At 33.3% G+C, this 15,089-nt stretch overlaps 1 protein-coding gene and 1 non-coding gene across 5 annotated transcripts in view; one reads left to right on the top strand and one right to left on the bottom strand.

Moving 5' to 3' along the window:
- CENPE (centromere protein E) overlaps window positions 1-15,089 on the bottom strand; it is a 64,898-nt gene that overhangs the window by 38,318 nt on the left and 11,491 nt on the right. For 3 of the 4 annotated variants that reach the window (XM_074322872.1, XM_019738883.2, XM_019738884.2), the window contains exons 12-19: window positions 13,978-14,097; window positions 12,972-13,130; window positions 9,248-9,395; window positions 8,501-8,589; window positions 5,518-5,685; window positions 1,805-1,879; window positions 1,468-1,587; window positions 79-201 (exon numbers count right to left, since the gene is read on the bottom strand). In XM_074322872.1, the coding sequence (XP_074178973.1) occupies window positions 79-201; window positions 1,468-1,587; window positions 1,805-1,879; window positions 5,518-5,685; window positions 8,501-8,589; window positions 9,248-9,395; window positions 12,972-13,130; window positions 13,978-14,097 (1,002 nt within the window). The remainder of the gene's footprint in view (window positions 1-78; window positions 202-1,467; window positions 1,588-1,804; window positions 1,880-5,517; window positions 5,686-8,500; window positions 8,590-9,247; window positions 9,396-12,971; window positions 13,131-13,977; window positions 14,098-15,089) is intronic. The other variant, XM_074322870.1, reaches the window with a different exon arrangement.
- On the top strand, window positions 7,232-7,305 carry TRNAV-AAC (transfer RNA valine (anticodon AAC)). Its single transcript has one exon. It is a non-coding gene; the product is annotated as a tRNA-Val (tRNA).

Here is a 15,089-nt window from a genome sequence, read left to right as displayed (position 1 = left end):
TTGAGAGAAATATTGCAGTCACAAAAATATACTGATCATTACAACTGCTTTATTATAAATATTACAAAAATCACTTACCATTTTCTCTTTCAGCTCCAGATTTTCACTTCTAAGAAAGGCTGATTCTCTCTTGGAATCAAGGGCTACAGTTTCAGCATCAACCAGAGTCTGTTTCATTTGTTTTAGGTCTGTAGTGTTCTCCTATACACAAGACAAAAAGGATTTAGTGAAATCTAACTTTCCTCGAGTTGGAAAAGATTAACACATTGTTGCTCAGCTAGCCTGCTAAATGTTCCTATGTATATTTATTTTAAGTTATTCTCCCCAAAACACGACAGGCAAGTAGTTAATAGTTAAAATTAAGGCTATTACGTCACAAATTGAAAAGAAAAACAAACAATCCAATAGAAAAATAGAGAAAAGACATGAATAGGCAATTCAGAGAACAGCAAATGCAAAAGACCAATAAATATATGAAAAAAATCAGTCTCCTTTTTAAAGAGAAGTGGCATTTTAACACGATTTTAGCTTACATGAATTCAACCATATGTCCTTGGTAAAATATTAATGCATGAATGAATAAATAAATGAATGAATGACATGAATAAAGAGTAATATACAAACAATAATTTTTAAAAATAACCATTTTTGAACTTATCAATAGATACTCCAGAATTACATAAAAGTGCCTTTCTTACCCACAGCCTCAGAACAATGAGAATACTTTTAAAAGAATCACTTGTCATTAATACAGGTAATAAGAAGTACTCTGAAAAACTCAAATGAAAACAAAAGAACAACAGAGACTAATATTAAAAAAATTCAAGCTGGAAATTGTTGTCTTTTTAAAAAGGGTATTAAAAACTACAATCAAACTGACACTTTCTTGAAGTAATCAGGTAGACTGACACAAATAAAAAAAAAATCAACAATTTCACTATGAGATTCAATGCTATTTAATGACATCATTTTATACCAACTAAGTCATTAGTTTCTGAAAAAAATATTCACCAAACTGTTAAAATAGTGAAATTATGAGAATGCACTAATATCATTGACATTTATAAAATCATGCTCAAATATGTATGATGTCTTATAATTCTAGATTTTATCTAGATATTATCAATAACACAAGTGCTCACCTGATACTATTCACCTGTGTCTGCATTTGTATAAAACAATTGAAAAAAATATAACATTTTTTGAATTACTAATTTTTAATGGAAATTCATCCCTAACTTATTTATATTCACTCAGAAGATAAAATCCTCAACTCTCTATGAATGATTCTTTATTGGTAAAATGGCAATAATCCTAATATAGTCCCTCTCTCATAGAGTCATTGATAAGATTAAATGCTATATGTAAAAAAATTAGGACAATATATATACTGCATTTGCTATGAGGATGAGGATGACGGTATACTATAAACAACATGATTCATAAGAAAATAAACCTGATTTTTACCGATGAGTATGACAAGTCCATTTTCATACTTTCTGACTTCTGAGAGTCTATGTATTTCTCTAGCTCCTTAATCTGTTCTTCCTTTTCTCTAAGCAGATCTACTTTGGAACTTAGTTCATTCTAAAAGAATCAAAGGAGAGTAAAACATAATTTAATTTCAATTCTAAGGGAGTAAAAAGAAATATTTAACAGTTTAAGTTGGTAGCTAGTAAAATTCAAATGGTTGGCGTTTAAAAAAATCGAATTCCTTTTATTTTTGAAATCATGTTCAATTCATATGATTTATATTTTATAGTTCTAGTTCCTTATCAGTAGAAATACCAACATAAATGCTCACCTCAAGATCTTGATTATACACTTCTGCATGCTTAACTAAATTCTTTAAGTTCGAAATTTCATGAATTAGTTGCATCTGTAAGAGCATGTGAACAGGCAACAGAGCAAACCAATAGTTAATAAAGCAAAAAAAAAAAAAAAAAAAAGTATTGAATCACCCAATACAGTAAAAAGGGACTGAGAGATCAATTATTCAAGCTACTATAACAGAGCACCTCATTATTTAAAAGTATAAGAAAACCCCAAAACCAAACATAATCAACCAAACAAAAAAATCCCCAACCCCACAAAACATGCAAATAAGAAAAAAACCTTAGCATGACCCAGAAAACAGTTATGTCATCTGTTAATAAAGCTACAAAAACATAAAAAGCAAATTAGCATGCATCATTTTGGAAGAGATAAAGTGGTACTCAAGCTTATAAAAAAACGCATACTTTTAATAGAGTTTTCTTCCCGTAAATTATCTATGTGGCTTTACAGTGGCATATTTTTTAATGAGCTGTGATTTGGAATTTAGGTTTAGATTAGGGTAGTTACATTGTGTCTTTACAATATTACTGTTCACCAAAGCTACAGAGATATGTACAGGATTACCAACTATTACACCTTGTTGGTTTATTTTATAGGAATGTTGGAAAGATGTTATTGTTTCATATTGTTAAACTGTCTAAAAGTATAAAGAATACTTGTAAAGATACAAGTATTTCTAATAAAGTTTTCTTTCTAACAAAATATATGTAGCATTAAATATTTGGGTACCAGCAAGTTTTGTGTTCAAAACAAATAAACTACAATTTACCAAAGATAAACATATTTTCCCTTAGAATTAATCTTTATAATCAGATGAGTCCTTAAAGAGTAAAAGCAAATTCCAGCAGAATGTAAGGGACTTACAAAAATAGCATCTTATTTAAATAATATTTTCTGGATGTTTAATTCCATACTAACTAGTCTTAGATTTCAGACTAGTGCTTATTTTAGGTCAGAGTCATTCAATAGAAATATAACGTGAACAAAATCTGTATTCAAAATTTTCTAGTAGCCACATTAAAAAAAGTAAAAAGAAACAGGTAGAATTAATTTTAATAGTTTATCTAACTTATGCAAAATATTATTTCTTCATGTAATCAATATTAAAAATTATTAAAATATTTGACTTTTGTTTTTACTTGAGTCAATTCAGATCGTCGCTATTTCAAGTGCTCAGTTGTGATTAGTGGCTACCCGATCGTTCAGCAAAGTTTTAGACATTTGTATTGGTTATAATTTAAATTGATTATAATTTAAATTAGCACTATCGTTTATCTTTTCTTCCGTTTCTAACCTTTGTGCAAGAAAACTAACTGCCAGTTTCTAACTCTTGTGCAAGAACAGCACATTTATTATACCAATAAGGAAGAACTAAATAATCAATCTTAATTTTTGAAAAATTTTAGAAAGAAAAATTCTCCAACTTTCCATTTGAAACAGCACTTTGTTGCGCGTACTGGAAACAGGAAAAGATTAAGTAACTTCTGTAAACATCCGAGTGTAACCTTCCAATGATGTATTGTTTAAGATGCTCAGCACAAAGAGAAAGTATATAATATGATCAAAAGTTAACCCATAACTACATAAGAAAATATTGTAGATTTCAACCATAATTTGCAGCAGGTGAAATATTTAACTTAAGACAAAATTCTGCAAGTTGTGAAAATAATAAAATTAAATACATCATGTTACAGTAGGTAGAGTTTTGAAATTTTTCTTATTCTCTGAGCATGATACTTAAATTGTTTATTCTTCCCTCCAAAATTATTGTTACTATGTTACTATATTACTATGTTCCCACTTGAAAATTATCCACAACTTTGGTGATTTTTGATGAAATCCTTAGGCAAACTAGGGCACATGTCCTAAGGCCATAATTTGCTTTCATTCCTTTTTTGTTAATCTTTTCCCCAAAGTGTATGTTTTGGAACATATTTTACTGTATGCACATAGACTTATGTTTTTAGTTTAACATGGAATGGATATTATAAAACTGTCTTTGAATAGAGTAAGTTTTATTACTTAACACGTTGCGTAAGGCGGGGTTTAAATCCCTCATGAAGATTCTCGTGATCCGTACGCAATGTGTTAATCTTTTAGGTTACCTTACAGAACCGAGAATTTCAATTTGTGTTCAAGTAAAACTGAATAGTATTATTTCCCCCCTTGATTGTGGTTAAAAAGGAAACAAAAAATAGGGATGTGATATTCAAGTCATATATTCTGTGTTATTTTGTAATCTTTTTGCATATGACTAAATTCAGTGAGCTTGTTTTTATTATTAATTAAATACATAAGTGATGTAAGAAAAAATTAGAGAAATTATTGTAACATATATGCCCACAGTTAATTTCATGTCATATTATTTATAACAAGAAATATACAAAAAAATTAGATGAAATTTTGGAGTTAGAAAGGACCTTGGCAAGCACCTGATCTAATCTCAAGAGTGAAGACATACAGGAAGTAGACCTTGACTTTCTCAAGACCTTGCCAATAACACACACCAGGCTTGAATCTGTAGTGAGCTAGTCAGCAGCAAAACTGGGGATTAAATCCAGAGTTTGGCTCCGGAGACCATGACACTAGGCCACTCCCTTTCAATAAAACCCAGTTTTATTGCCTGAAGTCCCATATTCTTTTCATGATATTTTGCATTTGGTTAATATGCAAATTTTAAAACAAGTTAAATGAAACTCTGGAAAACTTACAGACTTTTGCTTCTCAGGCTGTAATACCTGTGAAATGTAGGAGTTACTTTAATTTGTAGGTAGAATGGAAATAATAGTGTTGGTACAGAACTCTTTTTTCCTTTTAAAAAGGAAAAGAGGGTGAGAAATTAAACAATGATTCTGAGGAAAAAGGATCCTGTCCCTTTGGGCTATCCGTATAGAAATCTGAGAAGTATCTGTAAATTAACTCATACTTTAACTATACCAAAACACTGGCTCTTATTTTTGGGGGGCTTTATGGATCATTTTACAAGTCTGATACCAGTTATGGATTCTTGTTCCAGAAAAATGAATACACATTCAAAAATTCTGCAAAAAAAATCATAGTGCCTGTGAACTCTATGTTAAGGACTCTCTGCATTAAGAAATTTCTTGAATCTTTTGGACAATTTGAGTCCCCAAAGTCTCATGGTCTCTAGATTATGTTCTCTTAACATGTAGCCCAATATATACTTTGAAAATGTAAGTGATCTGTCTCATTTCTAAAAATTTCATTAAAAGTATTTAGTATTAGTTATACTAATTTTCACAGTAATTCTCTTATATGGAAAAAGGTGCAAAATTAGCTTCCCCAGCTATTCTAATAATGTTCTATTAGGAATATATTTTCTAAAGAAAACAAAATCCATTAATATGCAGTATCCATACATAAAACATTCAGTTGGATGTTAAAATTTCTTCAACACAAATCCATCAATAGGCAGATTCACTAACCTTCCCAAAGATGTTTTTAATCCCTTCTTCCTTTTGTGCATAAGCACAAGTGAAACAAATGATTTAACTATTTTAAAGATAATATAAATGAATTATTTCTTAAATTCTCTAAACTGTGTATACATATGGAAAATAGTTGGATCCTCAATTTCAACCTTACAAATAAGTATCTATAGGAGAATGGAACTTCTTACAAAACTGTTGTTCTACTTTAGTTTCACATTTCCATCTTTACCTCTTGATCTTTTTCTGCTCTTCTTTCTAGTGCCTCAAATTCATCCAAATCATTTTTTTCTTTTAATTTTATTTCCATTTCTTCATTTTCTCTTCGTAGTTTTTCATAGTCTAATACCAGATTATCATAGTTAGCACGAAGTGAATTCAACTCACTTTCTAAGTTTTCCTATTGTAAACAAAACCAGATTATTTAAGTTAGAGAGAATTCAAATGATACACTCTTTTTTTCCTTAACTGAAATTTGGGTTAGTCAAATAATTAATTTAACCTTGAATCATTTGTTGGTTTAGGCCACTTTCTTTTTCAATATCACCCTCGTAGTCTAGTTTGATCCATAGTAAAATAAAGCGTTTGCATTTTGGTAAACTAGCTAACTTAGAATAGAAGTAGACTATTATGAAAGGGGTAGAATTAAAAAAAAAAAAAAATCATATAAACAAATGATCCGCCTATGCCTGACTGGAAAAGCTTAGTCAGCAATAGGATTTAGAGTGCATAATGGGAAGTCCGTTTTACCACCGGTCCTTAAGCTCCTCAGTAATGAAGCTAATAATTTACTTCACTTGTCTGACCCCTGTTTTAGTTCTCAGAAGGCTCTGAATTTAGGAAGTAAAACAGAGGTATCATTTATTGATCTCTAAAATACTAATGGCTGCTAGATTTTATCATACTCAACAGAGACCTGTTTCTGTTTTTTACACTGTTATGAGAAAGAGATAAACCAAGTTAAAAACAACAACAAAAAACCCCAAACAAAAACTAAACTAATACTGGGGATTTTCCCAAAACAACAAACTTCTAGAGTATGTTTTAGGGACACAAAAGCACTTTACCTATAATGCTTAACTAATTAGAACTAACTATAGTGGTTAATAATTCCTCCAAATCGCTGCAATTTTATTCCAAAATTAAAATAAAGCTTTCTTTAACAATTACATATATAAAACTATACGTATTACTTTGAACATTAGCAGCCTAGAAAGTAAACATGGAATCTAATTTACTAAGGAATTCACTACAGAATTCCTTATTTCTAAAGTTGTGGTTTTTATTTACATTTCTCTGATGATTAGTGAGGTTGAGCATCTTTTCATATGTCTATTGATCATCTGTATGTCCTCTTTGGAAAAATGCTTCTTCATGTCCTCTGCCCAGTTTTTTAATTGGGTTGTTTGCTTTTTTGGTAATTGTATGAGTTTTTTATAAATTTTGGATATTAACCCCTTATCAGATATATCACTGGCAAGTATCTTCTCCCATTCAGTAGGATGTCTTTTTGTTTTGTTGATGGTTTCCTTTGCTGTGAAAAAACTTTTTAGTTTGATGTAGAGGACATACAGATGACCAACAGACATATGAAAAGATACTCAACATCACTGATCATCAGAGAAATGCAAATTAAAACCACAATGAGATAACACCTCACACCTGTAAGAATGGCTATCATTAATAAGTCAACAAACAACAAGGATATGGCAAGGATATGGAGAAAATGGAACCCTTGTGCACTGATGCGATTGCAAATTGGTGCAGCCACTATGGAAAACAGTATGGAGGTTCCTCAAAAAATTAAAAATAGAACTACCTTATGACTCAGCAATTCCACTCCTGAGTATTTATGCAAAGAAATCTAAAACACTAATTCAAAAAAATATGTGCACTCCTTTTATGGCAGCACTATTCACAATAGCCAAGATATGGAAAACAGGGGTGGCCGGTTAGCTCAGTTGGTTAGAGCGTGGTGCTAACACCACCAAGGTTGCTGGTTCGATCCCAGCATGGGCCACTGGGAGCTGCGCCCTCCTTAAAAAAAAAAAAAAGATGGAAAACAACCAAAATGCCCACCCAAAGATGACTGGATAAAGAAATTGTGGTGCATTTATACAACAGAGTATTATTCTGCCATAAAAAACAATAAAATCTTACCATTTGCAACATGGATGGACCTAGAAGATAGTATACTAAATAAGTCAGACTGAGAAAGACAATTACCATATGATCTCACTTATATGTGGAATCTAAAGAACAGAATAAACGAGCAAACAAAACAGACACAGAGAAAAAAAACTGATGGTTGCTAGAGGGAGAGGGTTTGGGATATGGGGGAGAAAGTGAAGGGATTAGAAGGTACAAATTGGTAGTCGCAAAATAGTCATGGGGATGTGAAATACAGTGTGGGGAATACAAACAATAATGTTGTAAAGATCATGTAGGGCGCCAGATGGGCACTGGACTTATCAGGGGGATCACTTCATAGATTGTGTAGCTGCCTGACCACTTCGCTGTACACCTGAAGCTGATGTAGAATAATACTGAATGTTAACTATAATTAAATATATAGTATGTATGCAAATAGTCATGGGATATAAAGTACAGCATAGGGAACACAGTCAATGGTATTGTAACAGCTACATAAGATGTCAGAGGGGCAGTAGATTTGGGGGGTGTTATCAGTTTGTGAGGTGTGTAAATGTCTAATCATTACATTGTTTTGTACACATGAAACTAATATAAAAAAAGAAATATAAATATATTTAAAAATAAAAAAAAAATAAAAAAAATAAAGTTGTGATAAGACCATATACATTTACTTTATTTTCCATTATTATTTGGCAATTTTACCCCTTTCTGATGTATAATTCTACTATATGCCTGAGACTGTTGACACTTTTAATATCAGCCTTTTTTACCCTTAGGATATTGCCCAAGGCAAAATAAAAAGAAAAATCATAGATTCCAAGATCTGTTGATAAGAACCAGATGCAAACGTTTAGCTATCACCATACACCTGTTTTATAAAGTTTTTAGCTTCCCTCTGATGGCACAGTTGTCAACTGAGAGTGTAACCAGTGGGGGAAGCCTTAATTAGAACCAAACTGTTACTGAAATTAAGCAAGAGGTAGTAATGTGCTACAACAATAGTAAAGACCAATAACAAATAAATTTTTAAAAGAGTAAAAGGATAATGTTCTGTAAGTTACCTGACTTAGTAGCTTTGTTGCTGGATTCCACTCTATCTCAGTTAATGTATCAAGAGTGTTACTGAAAACATCAGCCTCTGAACAGACAGCTGTAATTCAGGAGGAAAGAAATTTATTCATAAACATGTTAAGTTTCCTAAAACTCAAATTAAAGATTATTTTAAAAATTCTGATCAGTGGTAATAAGCTCAAATTGGCTAATATGTGCTCACAGTACAATTGCCAAGAGTACATTAACAGATGTGATCACTTATTGTGTAAATTAAGATCACTGGCTAGAGCAAGTGATAAACTATAGGATCCTTAATACAACATAGGTAAAAAGGACAAACTCTGAATTTGAGATTTGGTCAATGTAAGTTTTAAAATGCACCTAAAAAAATCTTAAAATGTTATTAGAGACATAATTTTGAAATATTTTCCTATAAATGCTATCCTTTCAAGATTAGCAAAGTTTAAGGTAGATGATATATGGATACTAATTTAATTGGATAATGATTAGAACAAAAATAAATAATAAAAATATGTCTTAAGTGTTTTAATGACAGTGCATTATTCTTAAGAGATCTGCAAATAGAAAACTTCATGAACTTTCCTAAATTATTTATTTTTATCATTACCTCCATTGTAATTACATCTAAAACACACAAGTTTTATTTAAAAGTGTTTATCATATTAATGGAGTTATAAGTAGTCACCCTTTGCAGAGCTGCTTTGATAATTAAAAGGAGTTGAAAAAACACTCACATTCATCAATTTCTCCTACTGAACTTACAGAAGACTTATGCTTTTTTATTGTTATATTCATTGGCATATTAAATTCATTTACATAGCTTGACTCCTTCATTTTGTTAATTTTGCCAGGGCACCAAGTGACTCTTCGTTTTATTTTAGCCTAAAGAGGAAAAAAAATCAAAATGACCTGACCCAGATCTGAGCTCAAACATAATAAAAACAAGGGAACTAGTTTTCATTTTAAAAAATAATTGACTTGGTAGAATTCTTATTAAGCCTAGCTTAATATCTTATCAGTGTAAGGACAAACTGAGATTAGAAAAAAACATACTTCAACTTTTCAAATCAGTGTTTAACCCCCTAATAAACCTGATAAGACTATTTAAATTTCACTGTTTATTTGAATCTTTACGTACAAGCTTTTCTAGGACTTAATTGAAAGAAATCGGTTAACTCACAATCCTTATCGTAATCTGCTGTTATAAAGAAGGCACAGCTGCTGCCGCCTCCACCACAGTTACCAAAAGCACTTTCGGGTACGCCCCCACTTTAATGGGAAGGAACACACAGGTAGCTCATGTGAATTTCCTTCAGCAGGTACATCTTGTCATGGGGCCTGCATAATGCCAATTCTCTCCTAATTTGGTGAAGCCGATGCCTCCATCAGTGCTCCTAACCTCATGCATTCCTGTCTCCCTTGGGATCTCGCTCCCTCAGGTATCTGTTCAACTTCGTCTTCACTAGGCTCCCTGCTCTCAGACTACGAATGTTCAAGTCTGTTTCCTTTTGATTGTTTTTAAAAACAAACTCTTGACTCCTTCTCTCTAATTACCGTTTTCTTTTGGTTTCTACACTGTCTTCTTCCTTATCCCTTCAGGGACTCCTCTGTTACCTGGTTCTTATCCCACTCAGCTAGCTGTCCTCACCATTCACTCCACTTTGCTGGTTTTTCTTCCTCTGCTCACCTCCTGTTTGTGTTTTTCCATATTTCACAGTTACCATTCTCCTCTTGTCCCCCTACTAGTACAACATTATCTTAGTTGACCCTCTCAACAATCCTTTATCACCACATCCATTTTATAGAAAAACTGAGGGTCCAGAGAGTTTGGAGGAGTTGTGTACAATCATACTCCCAAATAGTGGCTGAGCCCATGTCTGTCAGTTCAGAGCCTATCCACTAGCCATTCCACTGCATCACCTCTCAAGATTATCTGTACCATGCAGATATTTGTATAATGCAGATACGTATCTGTATAACTGCATGCTTTCATGAAGCCTCTACTACATAACACCTTTCTGCTTGAAATGACACCGCCTGCTTGCAAAAGCCTAGTCTTACAAATCCTTGAATCCAGTGACGTTCAGCTCAACTCCATTTGTTCCCAAACCCACTCCTGGACCTTGTGATTAATCTGAAACTTATAAACTTAAACCTCTTGCTCTAACCACAGTTCCTATCCTTCCACTGCATTGATTCAGTTAACCCCATTTTAGTTATTTGGCTTACGAGGGACCTCTATTCCCTTGATCTGCTACTTTCTTCTTGCCAGCTCCCTGCTGGTTCTCATCCCACTCATTCCATCATCTTAGATTCCATAGATGATCACTTCAATCATGTTTTTGGGTCAACAGCCTCAAATTGTTTGACCCATTCTCTGTTCCCCACACCTATTCCAACACAGTGTACACTCAGCTGTATTTCACCCCCTCCAGAGCCTTTAGCCTCCTGAACGCTGTCAGAGCCACAAGCCCAAGGACTGGCTGCCAACACCACCGGGGTCCTTAATGCTGCCTGGCCAGACTTCTCTCCCCCATGTCGGCTTTCTTTTCCATTCCTTACAAAGGCTAATCTATTTCAAACCCTTAGCACGTCTATGAACTTGTCTCTACCATCTCCCGCCATTACAGCAGAAAAGTGAAACCATCTATTTCACAAAGAAAATATATGCTAATCTTATGAAAGCATTACTTATAATGACGCCTATCCTTTCCTCTGTCCTTGTTAAAATGAAGAGGTCTTTCTCCCTCAAGGCCAGACCCTTCTGCTGTATTTAAGATCCCATCCCTTTGGGCCATCTCAGCCCAATGCAAAGTAGCTTTCACTCCCGACATAACTCAAATTGCTTTTGCAATGAGCATCTTGTTTCTAAATCCAAAACAATTTTGTCTACATATCTTATGTAACTTCTCAGCAGAATGTGACACCACTACGTCTCTGAAATATCCTCTTCCTCTCGTTACCACTCACCTGGTTTCCTTAATTCTAGGGCAATCCTGGGCTCCTTTAGGGATTCTTTTCTGCCTTTATCTACAAAGTTGTTAGGTATTTCTTGGGATTTTGCCTTTGGCCCTCTGTTCTTTTCCTTCTCAACATGCTCCCAAAGCAAGCTCATCCATTCCCAAGACTTATTTGAATCTAAAGTAGTTAATGCCAAAATGGATACCTCCATTTCATAGCTTTCACCTGATTATCATACATTTGCATTTTTAACTGTCTGACACCTTAAACTGGAGATGTCCCAAATCAATACTGAGCAGCTCCACTGCTCTTCATTCAGTATTCCTTAACTCAACAAATACTGCTACCCTCTTCCCAGGCAGCCTGGAAATGCTTGAAAGTCATTCTGGAAACCTCCTTCTTCCTTTCCCTGACCCCCACATGTAAACAATCACAAAGTCCTGTTGAGTCTACCTCCCAAAGAGCTCTTTAATTTATCCCTGTTTTCCACCTCCAGAGCCACAGTCCTTAGAGGCCCAATCAATCTTAAGTGCACAGCTTTCTAAAATGCAATTCTGATTATGTTAACTACAGGGCTTGTCCCTGTCCTTAGCATAATGCAATGTTCAAATCCTTCATTGTGCTTTAAAATGTCCCTGCTACCAGAACATGTTAAGTCCAAGAAATATGTTTTTTTTCACAACTTCTGTACATGTAGATGTCTTCCTGAACCACTCTTCCCTATACCTTCCATTGGGTTATTTCCTACTCATCACTCAGTCAAGTAGTTCTTGAGTGTCTTTGATTTGAACATAATGTCTGTTAATCATAACCTTAATAGCATACATTTATTGAGGATTTGCTATGTAGAATATTAAGCACATTCTATATTACTTCTCACATCAGTCTTAGTAGGGATCAAGCTATCTCACAGAGTAGAAAACTGCAGCTAAGTGTATTTAAGAAATTGCCCAAAGTCAAGAGTTAGGAACCGACAGAACTGGAATTTAAATCCAGGCAGTCCAGCTCCAGAGGCCCTTCTCTTAACCATGACGCCATCATACCCCCAAAATATCTGCTGGATACATAAATCCCCACTCTAGTAAAAAAGCACAAACTGGAAGCCAGAATTTTGATCACTATGTTGATTTATACTCTAGGTCAATTTTCCTGAGATTAGTATTTGTTTCTTTAAATAGAAAATATTCCCACATATTCTAGACACCTGTAGTTCCCAACCATCTAATCAATTTCATTAGAATTTAAGAAGCACATTTCAAATCAATTCCTTGACTATATTCCAGACTTCTTGAACTTGAATTTCTACCTGTGGGAATCAGGGATGGGTATTTTCAACAAACCTCTTAGGTGGTGTTGATCTTTATACATCAACACAAAAGCAGGGGGTTTCTTGAATATACTATGTCAAAAGATAAGAAACGCATAACTATAAACATACAAGAACACCAATTCTATTCTCTATATACCAAGTTTAAGCTGTCAACTTTTAAATTGTACCTTTAATTCCTGTTGTGATGTGAGGGAAGAGGACGTTACCAGCATCCGCGTTAGGTTTTGAATTTTCTCAATCTGTACTTTTTGAAGCAAATCTTTTTCTTCCAAAAGTTGGGCCAATTGGTCTTTTTCCATTGCCTGGGCCCGAGTCTCTAAGGAAACCTACAGAATATAATATTAGGCTATATTAATGATAAATATTGCTAGGTTTTAAAACCTTGAAAGTATCTTAAAATATTAATTTTTTGTGAACCATAAAATACTAATGTTATTGAAATAAAATACCCTATCTGCAGAAAACCAATACATAGTTACTATAACAATTTCTCAAACTGATAATAAAGTAAAATATACATTTCTTCCCATGTCCATATTCTGCATGCCATGTATAAGATTATAACAATGCTGTTAAAGCAATTCTATTAATTGTCTAAAAATATATAACAGGCAGAGAAGTCAGAAAAGCAGAGACCTGAATACCTACAGCAAAGAACGAGATGTTCTTACAAGACTATCCCATATTTTAGCTCATTTTTAAAAAGATCATTAAAATGTAAGATTTTTATGAAATAGGGGACCCTGATTGTTAAAACAAATAAATTACAATAATAAGTGATTATGTTATTTCATATTTTATTAGATTGCTATTGTAGGGATAGAAAAGGAGATGACATACAACTACAAAAAGTTTTAAGTAACCATACACGGTCTCTGTTTTTAACTTCATTCCCTATTTATTTGAGACAATTTAAAAAAAGTATTTCTACTTGGCCCATTTGAAAATCTCAAATTTTGCCCTTTGGAAATGAGAAACAAAATCTAAAATAATTTCAAGAAACCAAATCTTTCAGTTTATAGTAAATTAAGCTACAACTTTTATGAGCTGATTTCTTCTTAGTTGAAAATGCAGAACTCAGGTACCCATGATTTAAGTCTCTGAGCATTTAGGCAGATTTCAATTCTATATCTGTCCCTATCCTTTACTGAAAAATGCATGGTTCATTCATACCTCCTCTAGTTGTTTCTTAAGATCCATTATTTCTTTTCTATATCGTTTCAGGAGAGCTTCATCACTCGATACCTCATTAACATAAGGAGTATTCTTCATATATTTAGCAGTGCTGGCAAACTGTAAAAAATATACAAGAGTGTTAAGTGCTCAGAATTGAAAAAATTATTTTTGTCCATAACATATAGGTTTCTTGTAATTAAGTTTTGTAAATAAAAATCAATGCTCTTCCCAGGCAGCTTAATACATTTGAACACAAAGAGCATTCTATGTTCCTGTAACAATACCTGTAACTTACCCTGGCTGTTAGTCTTCAGGACAGTCAAAGAAATATCTTAAAGACAGATACCAACACAGAAACTACAAACATTGGCTTACAAAAATCCCATCTACCCCTCAGAGTCCAGTGCAAATGCTCCCTCCACCTGAAGTATTACTTCCAGTCAAAACCATCACTCCTTTGAACTCTATCCTATGTATTAGCCACTTAACTATTAATCAAGGTAATCAGGGTGGATGACAGGTCTTATCTTCCCTATCAGACTATATAGTCTGTGCAGCCAGGGACTATTTTCTATCTTTGTTTCTCTGACAGTACGTTGATCTAGTGCTCAATACTAGCTATTTAAAGCAATGTTTCTTAAGAGTATGAGTATCAGAAGTAACTTTAAGTGGGTGTATAATGAAGGTGACTATTAAATAACACAGAATCCTTCATTGAGAAAGCTATTCTATTGATATCTCTTAGTTTGCCTTTTTTTTAAAAACAGGAAAAAATAGAAAATGCAGTCCTTAGGCTCAGAGTCAAAGCAGGCAACAATAAACTAGCAGGAATTTAAGAATTATTTTGTTAGACACATTCACAAACACACACACACACAATTTCTTGGGTCACACCTTCTACTTGTTGTAAATTATACCAGTTTTTCATTTATGGGACTGATATAAAGTTTTCTTTTATAATAAATTAAGTAAAAAAGAGTGAGCTATTTCAAGAAAAATATCAAGTCAATTTCAGTAAAAGGGTTGGATGTGGCAAAAATTGTGGAGATGGGATATGAATGCTTAAGTTTGGGACAATTAAAAAATGTTATTTACTAGACAACACATTA

Source organism: Rhinolophus sinicus, linkage group LG02 (assembly GCF_036562045.2).
Source record: "Rhinolophus sinicus isolate RSC01 linkage group LG02, ASM3656204v1, whole genome shotgun sequence".
Taxonomy (NCBI): Eukaryota; Metazoa; Chordata; class Mammalia; order Chiroptera; family Rhinolophidae; genus Rhinolophus; species Rhinolophus sinicus.
Note: the sequence above shows the minus strand (reverse complement) of the source record. Positions and strands in the feature narration are given on the sequence as shown.